General features: G+C 34.6%; 1 protein-coding gene across 3 annotated transcripts; it reads left to right on the top strand.

Annotated features, from left to right (window-relative positions):
• Positions 1-519: 519 nt before the first annotated feature.
• On the top strand, positions 520-11441 carry LOC118036922 (probable starch synthase 4, chloroplastic/amyloplastic). 3 transcript variants are annotated; one of them, XM_035042784.2, is made up of 17 exons: positions 520-960; positions 1059-1326; positions 1430-1495; positions 1802-1883; positions 1997-3107; positions 3200-3251; positions 4349-4471; positions 4553-4628; positions 4706-4890; positions 4987-5181; positions 5287-5358; positions 8405-8614; positions 9461-9586; positions 9861-10010; positions 10387-10448; positions 10543-10618; positions 10874-11441. In XM_035042784.2, exons 1-17 carry the CDS (start codon positions 788-790, stop codon positions 11060-11062), a joined length of 3216 nt encoding a protein of 1071 aa, XP_034898675.1. In that variant the 5' UTR covers positions 520-787; the 3' UTR covers positions 11063-11441. The 3 variants fall into 3 exon arrangements, with proteins under 3 accessions (XP_034898675.1, XP_034898674.1, XP_034898676.1); XM_035042783.2 differs by having other exon boundaries at positions 1056-1326; XM_035042785.2 differs by lacking the exons at positions 520-960; positions 1802-1883 and having other exon boundaries at positions 1262-1326; positions 1935-3107.
• The last annotated feature ends 1364 nt before the right edge of the window (positions 11442-12805 follow it).

Below are 12805 nucleotides of genomic sequence, written 5' to 3'. Positions count from 1 at the left end.
TCACAAGGGAGGTTATCAATTTTGAATCTTGTGGGCTTAAGATTTCATTTGTTTTTATTTGGCATGTAACATGTATCTATTTTGAAAATAATAACATTTTTTATTTTGGGATTTTTTAAAATAAAGTGTAGCTAGCGCATTTGAATTAGTGTATATTTAAAATATGATGAATATTATTTTTTAAAATAATTTTTATTTAAAAATATATTAAAATAGTATATATTTATTTATTTTTTAAAATGTAATTTTAATATGAAAAAACTATCTATAAATACAAAAAAAATTAATTTTGAAATTAAATAGAAGTTTTTCTTGAAAATATAAAAAATATAATCAAACCGGAATCCGAAACACCGCCCGAAACTAAAATATCGTATTTAAATTCATGCCATGAATGCAAGAAGCAATGACCACCACCTGAAAAAGAGGATAAAAAATGGTTGCCCCACTGTCACTCAAAGGACCCACAATCCTCCACCGTTCGATGAAGATAATCCCCATAATAATAATAGTAAAACAGAAAAAGAAAAAAGAAAAAGAAAAAGAAAAAGAAAAAAATGCACAGGTTCCCTTCCCTTTGGTGGGAAATCACAAGCATCCTTCAACACTTCCAGTCACCTTGACGCATCCATCTTCATCCTTTCCTTCAACAACAAACAAAAAAAGATTCGAAAACTCCAGAAACCAGCCCAGCCAAGCAACGGATAATGAGTAGAGTCCGTACACTAAACTAAAAACTCTGCTGCTAATTGTAAATAAATAACCTTGTTAATTTCTTCTGCACAGAATGGCAACGAAACTATCAACTTGTTTTCTGAGCCATCGCCATGCTACTGCTTTAAATTGCAATGCTATTACTACTACTACTAATGATCCCAAGCACACTAATGTTCGATTCTTGTTGCCTTGTCATCGATTGCTCTCATCCTCCTCTTTCAGAATACGGAATCGCAACTCGAGGTACGTACTACGCTTCTCAATTAGGTTTTTAATTTTACTGTTAGGTTTTTATTATTAATTTGATTTCAATAATTTGATGCATGGCTGAATGATAGAAGCTCGCAGTATAAGCGTAGACAAATGAAGAAATCTTCTTCTACAGAGGATTCCGAGAGTCATCAACCACAACCGCAACCGCAACCGCAACCGCAATCTCAACCTCAACCCCCTCCTACGGTGTTTAGTGCTGTACCAAATGATGTTGCTGGCGCTAGCGTATTCGTAGATTCGGAAACTAGTACTAGTGTAGATGTGGAGCGGATTGAGCAACTCACTGATGCACAAAATCCACAACGTCTTACTGTGTCCCAAGAAGCCAAATCTTTGGTCTTCTTTCTCTACTTATGCAATTGTATTAGCAAATTTGTTTTTGATCGCTGCTTCGTTGTAATATAGTTTAATTTTTTTTTTTTAATTGGGTTTCTCTCAGGCTATTGATATTAACATAGAGGAAGATGAGAAGCATTCAAGTGCATCTGATGAAATGAAACAATTGGTATTCCTTTTTACCATGCTCCTTAAAAAAATAAAGTATTTCACAATCTGTTCTTAGGCTATGTAGTTTATATTTTTTAAGTGACTAGGGCTTCCATGCACTTTAGGATATCCATGCTGGAACTTTGATGCTTGAGTTTTGGTCCATTACTCTGTCTGGATGTAATTCAAGTGTCGAATTCACATTAAGTCTATGATTTCAAATCTGTTCCTCAATTTAGTTTTACTTTTCTTGTTTTTGATTTACTTGAATGAGAGACAATGGCTTGTTTCAAAAAAATTAAATAATCTATCTTCTACCCCCCAGGCTGTAAACATGGGTGGCGGAGAGCAACTTTCAAGTATTCAACTTGAAGATTTGATAGGCATGATAAGAAATGCTGAGAAAAGTAGGATGACTTTCTCTTCTATTCTTGATTTATCTTCCTCAATGCTTGTAGTTTCAACACTTCCAAGTAAGGAGGGCATGCGTTTATATTCATTGGTAACATGTGTATGTTAGATACTCTTCTTCTCAACAAAGCTCGGGTTTTTGCGCTTGATGACCTTGAAAGAATTTTTCATGAGAAGGACAAGTTGCAAGGAGAAATTAATGTTTTGGAGATGAGATTGGCAGAAAATGATGCTAAGATGAAGGTTGCCGCTCAAGAAAAGATACGTGTGGAACTCCTGGAAGCCCAGTTGGAGAAACTAAGGAATGAACTAGATCAGAGGGGTGCTACTGAGAGAAGTGTGTTTGATCTGTATGAGAGCCAAAACAATGTTTTTAACAAGGAAGCCCCTCTACTTCAGAATAACACTCTACTTCAGAATAGCAGTGTTCATTCTCTTAGCGACGAGCTTAGTTTATTGAGGTCGGAGAATATGTCTCTGAAAAATGATATAGAAGCACTCAGGGAAGAGCTTAGTAATGTCAAGAATACCGATGAACGTGTTGCAATACTGGTGAAGCAACACTCTTTGATGAAGTCTTCTCTGCAAGACCTGGAGTCCAAACTAATAGCTTCTGAGGAAGATGTTTCAAAATTATCTAGTCTAAAAGTTGAATGCAAGGACTTATGGGAGACGGTGTATACTTTGCAAGCACTGCTGGATAAGGCAACCAAGCGAGCAGATCAGGCTATTCTTGTGTTGCAGCAAAACCAGGATCTCCGAAAGAAGGTTGATAAATTGGAAGAATCCCTGGAAGAAGCCGTTGTTTATAAGCTATCATCAGAAAAGTTGCAGCAATATAATGAACTAATACAGCAAAAGATGAAACTATTGGAGGAGCACCTCCAGAGGTCTGATGAAGAGATACATTCTTATGTCCGATTGTATCAAGATTCTGTACAAGAATTTCAAGATACACTCAAGAGTTTGAAAGAGGAAAGCAATAAAAGGGCACTGGATGAACCTATAGATGATATGCCCTGGGAATTTTGGAGTCATTTACTGCTCATAATTGATGGTTGGCTGCTCGAGAAGAAAATATCTACAGATGATGCAAAGCATTTGAGAGAAATGGTATGGAAGAGAGATGGGCGTATTTGCGAGGCATACATGGAAAGCAGAGAAAAGAATGAACGTGAAGCTGTGTCTAGGTTTCTCAAGCTGACATCATCATCCAAAAGGTAAAATTTTTAAGTAGGAATGTTTTTGGAAATTACCCGTTACTATCCGATTATCTCTTTACTATATGATTTTCCCTTTCCTTGATCTTCAGTTATGGATTATCTATCATTCATATTGCAGCAGAGATGGCACCAGTTGCCAAGGTGAGCTTAACATATATGTTTCACTCAGTCACTTTGTCTTAGGATTGCTAATTTCTTAGCAGCCTTGTCAATCTCATGTGATGTATTCTGGACACCTTCAGAAATACAAGTGTGTGTGTATGTATTTGTCTCAGATGAATATGCTATACATTACATGATATGTCTTTCAGGGAAATATAACTTAGATGGCCTCTTTCTGTTTATGTTTTTTGTATATTCCCATGTAATATTGGCCATGTTGTGTTGTCCCTTTTAGCTGCAAATTCCAATCAGGTTGTTTGTGATCGTTTATTGCAACTGGCCATTCAAAGTAAAAAAAACATGCTTGTTTCTGACAAGCTGGGAAAAATTTCACAATTCTGATTGATAGCATGACCTTCTTCTCACAGTAATTGACTCCAGTTTTCATTTACAGGTCATGTGAGGGTTGGCAAGGTGATCAACCTTTGAAGTATTTATTATCACATGGATAGTTTCATATCTATTGTATGAATCAATAACTATAACATGCTAAATTAAGGTCTTCAGTTTTCATATCATTAGATCACCTGATAAGTTAGATGGTTGGTACTGATTGGTATAGTTTCCTGGACAAGTTTTTTTGGCTTGGAAAGAAAAGGGGAGAACATCTTGTGAGGAGGTCTAATTAATTTTCCCTTTTTTCTATTTCACTTTTAACGATCAAATGAATCTTACATACCTGATACCTGCAAGACACTTCATAGACTTCTTCTGTGTCTTGGTATCAATATCTCATCAATACTCCCTCAAAGTCTCAAATAGCTGCGACATGATTTCTGAGCACTCAATTAAAAAGATGTGTTTTTGTGATGATGATTTTCACCTTTTTGGTATTTTTTTTTATGTCATATGCATTTTCCTTCAAATGATGCAGTTGTACCATAACATCAGTTGTACCATAACATTATCCTGCACAAAATTGGATATTGGTTCTAGATTATTGAAGGTTATTAGTTTTTCTTGTTGTGGTTGCCTTTGCTTTTCTTCTCTTATGTTGGTATGCTTCTTGTTGTAGTCTTGTTATTACTGTTATTTTCTTGCTTTATTTACATAATTCATTTACTTATGTTTTACAGGTTGGTGGTTTGGGAGATGTCGTGACTGGTCTATGTAAAGCACTACAAAAGAGAGGACACCTTGTGGAGATTGTTCTGCCTAAATATGATTGCATGCAATATGATCGGATTAACAACTTGAGGGTATGTTAAAAATATTTGCTTAAGTAACTGGTATATCTTAATAATGTTTACAATTGTTTTGATAATTGATTGCCTGTGCAGGCCCTAGATGTGGTGGTGGAATCATATTTTGATGGCAAATTATACAAAAATAAAATATGGGTTGGAACAGTTGAAGGTTTGGATTATATTGGTTTGGTTTGTGCTGTGGCATGAACTTAGTGTTGCATTTCAATATCAGTTTTGATCGTGCAGGTCTCCCAGTTTACTTTATTGAGCCTCAGCACCCTGAAAAGTTCTTTTGGAGAGGACAATTTTATGGAGAGCATGATGATTTCAGACGTTTTTCATTTTTCAGCCGTGCAGCACTTGAGTTACTTCTTCAATCTGGCAAAAAACCAGATATAATTCATTGTCATGACTGGCAGACAGCTTTTGTTGTATGATTAATCCAATTTTTTCATCACAGATTACTGTTCTTTTACAGCACCTGATCAGAATTCACAACAATAATCTCTTTCTTACTGCCATTTCAGGCACCACTCTATTGGGATTTATATGCCCCAAAAGGGTTGAATTCAGCCAGAATATGTTTTACATGCCACAACTTTGAGTACCAAGGGACTGCTCCTGCATCAGAATTGGCATCTTGTGGACTTGATGTCCATCAGCTGAATAGACCAGATCGAATGCAAGACAACTCTGCACATGATAGGGTCAATCCTGTCAAGGTATCACAATTCTTTATTCAAGTTTAATTTATTTTACTCTGCACATTACAGGGTCAATCCTGTTAAGCTATCACCCTTCTATTCTCACATTTTTCTCTTGTTCAGGGTGCAGTGGTATTCTCAAACATTGTGACAACAGTATCACCTACCTATGCACAAGAGGTGCGGACTGCTGAGGTATGGGCATTGTGATCTGTTATATTCTGTGTCATACATTTGATTAGAGTTCTTAAAAGGTACATAAATAAACTTGGAAGTTATATTAGACTCTTAAACAAGAACATAAATAATCTTGCAAGTTATTTTGCAGTGTACAATTTAAGTTAAAATATTTTGGTTATTATGTTTTAGCAAGAAAAGTTCCAAATTCCTATAGGTGTGGCAATATTCACAAGAAATTTTTGAAGGATGTCTGGATGTATTTTTTGGTTTATTTGCAATTGATCCAAGTAGCATGTGGCTGTAAAGCTTAGAAAGAATTATATAATCTGCTAAAAAGCGGATACATGTTTATCCAACCAGCTTATAGTGAAGTATACAGGCACCACCCCTATTTTGTCAGTTTCATCCAAACTGAATCAAAATTGGGTTCAATTTGGTCCTTATTTAAGAAGCGCTACAATGAACATGAGGAATGGATAATTTGGAATTTCCTGGTATTGTTTTGATCCAGCATGGCAATTATTTTTCACGTGGATATGAGATTCCTTTAAAGAAAAATAAGGGTAGAACATTGTTTGGCTTTGTGTATTTTCTCCTCCATCTACACACCACCATCACCATCCTTTTGTCACCCACAACCTCAACAAGTTCTCTAGGGTTTATCATTACTATTGAAAAATCAATTGCATGTTTTTCATTTATGCCATTGTCAATGGTATGTGCTTTATTTCATAGAACTGAACAGCCTTTTTTTATATATTATATATATATATATATATATATTATGTTTATTATAGTGGTGTCCCAAATCTTATGGAGCTGAATCTTCATAATGCTGTGTGCAATGTGAAATGACTTGTCATGCTATTTTAGTGGAACTATTTTTTTGGCATGTGCTTCGCACATGTATTATTCAACTGTTTTAGAGCAAATTTTTTATAGTCTCTAATAGAGTATTTTGAATTTTTATAACTAAATAAGTTTGAATAGTTATTATATATGTTTGATTTTCATATCAAGTTTGATAAGGTATAATTGAATTAGTTTGTTGAATTCTTAAAACACAAAATTGAATTACTTTTAATCCTTGATGGTTAGAATAACAACTCTTAGAAATAATAATCATTAAAAAAATTGCACCAATTTATTGTTAGTATAGTTAGAAATTGAAATGACATTTTTTATATCACATGAAAAAGTTTCATGTTTTTTAAAAAATAAAAAGAGAAATCGAATTTCAATTTCATTTTAAACAGTCCTTTTCTTAATTAGAGTGGGATTGAATTTACATATTTTTACTGTAGTATGCTACAATATTAGTATTATATTATGCTATCGTCAAGCACAAGTTATTATAACCTTTTTGCTTTTATATATAGTTATGGATTCTTACATTTTCTCCAAACTTTCTTAGTTCAAGTATATTTGGGGGATAGTCCTTGTCTAGTCTGTTTCCCATAGTCCATGTCCTGATTTTCCGTTGGAAGGAAAACTTTCTAATACCTAACTTTATAAAAATGAGATTACACATTTTGCCATGTTCACTTGATGGAGCTTTTCTAACTATATTGAAACTTTCTTTCATTTCTTTTATTTTCTTTCAAAAAGATCTTTTTCAGTAGATTTGCATTTGTGCTGGATGGCCTGATAAGATTTGGGCAAGACATCTTGAAAAGCAGGGTGCTCACGATCTTCTTGATACAAATTAAACGCTCACTTGAAGATAGATTGCCTCCTAAGTTCACTTTACCTATTTGGGCACTAAGTACAAAAAATAAATGATAAACAACATTTACAAGTCCTTTTCTGACTGCCCATATACCAACGACTTGACTTTTAATTCAAAGAGGTGAGAGAGGATTGTTTTCTCAAATTCTCTTTTCCTTTCAAAAGGAACCAAAAATACTAATGGAAAGAATCTGATTTATATCCTTACCCTTCATAAAACACATGCAATTTCTGAATCTATCATTATGCATAGAAGGCCACTTCTCCATAAAAAACTTCCATAGAGCTTTAAGCCCATTCACAATTTGAACTAAATGGTTTCATAGGTTCAGTGACAACTTGACACTGAAGTACCTATTGATCATGACCTCTCATCTCTATTGTAAATTATTGTCAATTAGAATCCTCTGCCAAGCTATCTCCCATTGGAGAAAACAAGACAAGATGGAGCTTTAAACTTCTCACTTCAGACTTTGGAGCAGGTGGAAGGGAAAGGAGGGAGTATTTAGGAGAGGAGCGAGGTGTGGAAGGGAGAGAGGGGGAGGGAGTCTTTATACACCCAGTTGAAGCTTTCCCTATAAAATCACAACACAAGTTATGTTACATATCTTAAGCTTTTTAAGCAGAATAATGGGTGCAAGGTAATGTGGTAGTGTTTTCTGGAACCAGCCAAAACCGTGCCTTTTTTTACAATCATAAAATCTTTGTACTTCAATAGCCTTATTGTTCTTTCATAGCTCAGAAACTGGAATTTCTTCTAATTCTGGACACTAAAAGAAAAAAAAGAAAAGTATTCTTTTTGGTCTTAATTTTTGCTGATAAGAATTTAATTATTTTACACATGCATCCATGCATGTATGAAAGGAATTTTTAAACTGATAGGGTACAAGGAGGGAAATGGAAATCCTCATGAGTTGCTGTCTCTCTGATGAAAAATATCCATATTGTTGTGAAATACAATATCCCAGTTTCTAGCATCTTCCCAATTTATTTTCAGGTCTGCCTAAGCTGTTTCATCTGAGCTGTGTGAAGACATAAATTAATGAGATTGTTTTTCTCACCATGGTTTCTATTTTGGAATAAAGCCTAATGAGTGTGTGAAGACATAAATTAACGAGCTTGTTTCTCACCATGGTTTCTATTTTGGAATAAAGTGTAATGATATGGGGTATAATATGGTCTGCCTGTCTGTTTGAAGCAAATGTTTCTTTTCTTTTTCTTGGATAAGTAAAATCAAATGTTTTAATGTTTTATTTTATTATTATTGAAAATTTCTCACAGTTGTTGTGTTTCGTTGAAGGCTTTACTTACAACTCTAACTTGTCTTGTATAGGGCGGGAAAGGTCTCCATTCAACTCTTAGTTTTCACTACAAGAAGTTTGTTGGAATTCTTAATGGAATTGATACTGATGCATGGAATCCTGCTACGGATACTTCTCTCAAAGTCCAGTACAATGTTAATGATCTTCAAGGGAAAACTGAAAACAAAATAGCTTTAAGAAAATTTCTTGGGCTCTCTAATGCAGATGTCAGGCAACCAATGGTAATCTTACTGTAGAAGCATTGTATCACCTTTCCTTTTCTTTTGAAAGTATTTGATTTCAATCCACCTATTCCTATCAGATTTCAACACTTTTCCATTGATATTACCTCAATGTATGACCAGGTTATATGGATTGCCTCCCTTGTTGGTACTGTTAGTGTACTGTGTATCACCTAGGGTACATGGAACATGGGCTATATGTTTGAGAGTAAATTTTGACAACCACAGACTTCCTCTAAAGATGTTCTAACCCAAGGTTATATTTTTTTAGTGGGTTAGCAACTATGAAAATCAGATTATCTCTGGTGAAAGATGACCAGGATGGCTAATTAAACCCCTTTGGGTTGGAAGATTTCATTAATTTTCCTTTTTGAGAAACATCTTAGTTTCTTTGTTAAATCTTTCACTTAACACTCTGCATGGAACTCCAGTTTTTTTTCCTTCCATTTATATTGTGTTATTTTGGGTATTTGATCATACTATGATGAACAGTGCCATCTTTAACTATAAACTTTAGGATTAGCCTGTAATTTTACCTCCTGGCATTTCATCTCAATGTATATTGGAAGTAAAATCAAGTTTGATCTTGTATCAAATGGGCTCCACATTCGTTATCTTGTGTGAAGTAGTCTGCATTGGAATATCATGAGCATTCTTTTATCTCCAGAGTACCCGAGATCATATGGGAGTAGATTTGGGAGGGATATTCTTAGTCTAGCATATCGAGGGAATGACATAGTTCATAATGCCATCATATTGCACGTGGGAACATTCTGAATACTTCTATCATTACTTTATAATGATGCAACTTACCTTGTTAAAATTCTTCCATTATTCTTTGAATAGGTAGGCTGCATAACACGATTGGTGCCACAGAAAGGTGTGCATCTTATTAGACATGCAATATACCGAACACTGGAGCTGGGAGGACAATTTGTACTTCTTGGTTCAAGCCCAGTTGCACATATTCAGGTAATGCCCTGTTTTTCCTTTTTGCTATGAATTCACTGGTACCATCCAAAATTTTGCCCGTTATACTGGACACATCCGCAATGCATCCTCAAAACATAATGCTATAAAGATAAATGTCTTTATCTAGCTGGGCTTTTGAGAATTTTGGGATTACAATGCCCTTTATGGACACTGAAACATTAGTTTTGATCATTCTTTCCGTATCCTTTCTCTATTCTATGTTTTCTTATTTTATTTACTAATTAACATTTTATTTCTCTCTCTTATTTTGTAGAGGGAATTTGAGGGTATTGCTAACCATTTTGTGAGTCATCATCACATTCGGCTGATATTGAAGTATGATGAATCTCTCTCCCATTCCATTTTTGCGGCATCTGACATTTTTATCATCCCATCGATTTTTGAGCCTTGTGGCCTCACACAGGTAAGATCAACACCCTTTCCCTTAATATTTTAGGCAAGGCGAAGAGCCAGAGTGCATTTGTTTACATTTTTAATTGAATGATACTTTAAGTAACATGAATTCAACTTTTTCTACTAAAATCTGGCAAACATGAGCTAATATGTAAATTTTGTGCTTTGGACTGTGGATGACTAATTATTAATTTTACAACAAAATGGCTTCACCTTTTCTTTCATAAATGTATATATGCATGTAAACCAAAATGTTGATATGTTTTTTTTTTTTGGTTGAGTAGGCTTTGGGCTACATAACAGAGCCCTTTGGTCATATTACTATCATATCTAATTGCTGACACCTGAACTTTTTCTTCATGTACCTTTTTTTTTTCCTTTTGCAGATGATAGCAATGAGATATGGTTCCATACCAATTGTAAGAAAAACTGGTGGTCTAAATGACAGGTAGGGTACTTGATTTGTGACATAATTCCAGCGATCTGATGTTATTATGGTTGTTAGAGCATCACTGCATTGACGTTTGGTTTTAATTCTGCAGTGTTTTTGATGTTGATGATGATACCGTGCCGCCTCAATTTCGGAATGGCTTTACATTCTCGACTCCTGATGAACATGTAAACAACTAGAGCTGCAGATTTAGTTGTATATCAACCATGCTTTCCATGTGGCATCTGCGTGAGGCTTTGAGCTATCAATTCAATGCTCCCACCAGCTACCACATTGCTTCACCGGCCTCTATGAAACTATAATTCATTATGAACCTTTTTATTTTCCATCCCTGCTCTGAATTTTATCCAACTCTTAGTAAAAGCTTTCGTTTAGGTTGTTTCTTATTATAATGCTTCCTAATGCATTTCATAATTTCTCAGGGAGTAAACAGTGCTTTAGATCGCGCATTTAACTACTATAGAAACAATACCGAGGTCTGGCAGCAGCTTGTTCAGAAGGACATGAACATGGATTTCAGTTGGGAATTGTCAACATCGCAATATGAAGAACTTTACTTGAAGTCAGTGGCCAGAGCAAGGGGGGCATCAAATCGAGCTCAAGGATTGTAAGAACAGGCAGTCCTAATTTACGAGTTCTGTGGAGATGCAATCCAGTCAAGTTTCATTCAGGGGTGTGGATTTATAGAGTTACAATTAAGGCAACCCAGCTAACAAGCACATACATCTTGAGAGTTTCCGATGCTAACACAAGGTTTTTTTTTTTTTTTGGTTAAAATATAGATTAGAACATTCATATGTTCTTAAAATAATCCTCTATTATAGTTAATACAAGTTGAGTTCTTGTATCAAATTGGCCTAATATGCCCTCATTGTACTTTGTACTACAATACCATAGGAGATATGACACTACACATCAGAAAATTCACCTTTGCTCTGGTTTTATCTGTGAAAATTGAGTAAATGTTGCTCTGGTTTCTTTGGTTGTTCATTTTGCATAATTATCTCGTTAATCCCTGTGCCTTCCACCTGCTTGATCCTAAAATGCAGCAAGTTTCATAGTAGAAAAGGTGGTAGCCAAAACAATGAAGCAGAAAATTAGGAGGAAAACGACTTCCTTTTTTGAAACGACCATGCAGATTATTATGCACTCTTGGCATCCAAGATTCAAATCATGGTCTCTTACATTACAAGCCGACAATCCAAACACAAAATCTCTCTTTGTTAGCTCGGTTTCCGGGGCCGAAGTTGTTGACGGGATCAGCAAGGTGGTAGGCCTCTTCAATGGTCCCTTTCCGGTAACCATGGCCACACGGGAAAGGATTAGATGACACATTGCTGCCCACAATGCTGATGTGGTCGCCAGCTTTGATGCACTTTCAGCTAAAAAGTGGGACAAATGGTTTTTGGGTGTGCGGCTTACAAGACAACGAATACCCATGAATCAAATACTTTCATACCTGAATCCAAACATAAATCGAATACCTGAACCCAAACCCAAACTCAACCCCAGGTTTTGGATATTCATAACCTAATTTCAACTTGACTCGAATCTAAAGCCGAACCTAAACTTGAATAATATAATTTTATAACTGATTATCACATAATTAAGCAAATTATTGCTTATGAAATTTATTTAACAGCTAGTTGGATTTTTATAATAATCTACATCGAACAGATAAAATGTTATAAAAAAACATTTAACAATAAAATGAAAAACTAATGATTTCTCAATTTCACATTAAATTCTTCCAACAAAATATGCCAATAGAATATTTGTACAATTCTTCCAATAGACTTTTATTAATAGATTTTTTTCCGGTTTTCTTGAAATCAACAATATTCCACTAGATCAAAGAAAGTGTGTGCAATCAGAGAACATCACGTTAGTACAGTGAATAATAATCACAAATTATTTTATAATGAAAAAGCATAATTGCTCGAAACTAATTGAATTACTTGTAAACTGATTAAATGAATTCACTCTGTACTCACAAATGATTAAAGAAATCATAAAATGAGCATATAACGGTAAAGAGAAAGAACAATTGAATTACCAATGATTAAAGAAATCACAAATGAACATAATGTTGGTAATTTGAAACACATACATATAGTAGAAACTATAAATTTAATTTTTTTTTTCGAGAGTTCCAAAGAACCTGTTAGATAAATTTGGAGTTGTTTAGAGTTTATATGAAAATTATCTGAATATCAGATATTATTTTTAGCTTTAAATATTTGCTTCTGGGTTGTTACCAATTACAAGCCGTCCAAGTATCCGACCTTTAACGATAATTCACATAAACTACTAGTAAGAAATCTCCTAAACCCTTTAATGAGAGATAACTTTAA

This window comes from Populus alba, chromosome 1 (genome assembly GCF_005239225.2).
Source record: "Populus alba chromosome 1, ASM523922v2, whole genome shotgun sequence".
Taxonomy (NCBI): Eukaryota; Viridiplantae; Streptophyta; class Magnoliopsida; order Malpighiales; family Salicaceae; genus Populus; species Populus alba.
The sequence above is the reverse complement of the archived record's forward strand: the minus strand, read 5'-3'. Positions and strand labels throughout refer to the sequence as shown.

Coding starts and splice junctions, on each gene's coding strand:
- LOC118036922 (XM_035042783.2), top strand. CDS start 788: ATGGCAACGAAACTATCAACTTGTTTTCTGAGCCATCGCCATGCTACT. Junction 3,252..4,348: donor AGATGGCACCAGTTGCCAAG/GTGAGCTTAACA, acceptor TATGTTTTACAG/GTTGGTGGTTTGGGAGATGT. Junction 8,615..9,460: donor CAGATGTCAGGCAACCAATG/GTAATCTTACTG, acceptor TTCTTTGAATAG/GTAGGCTGCATAACACGATT.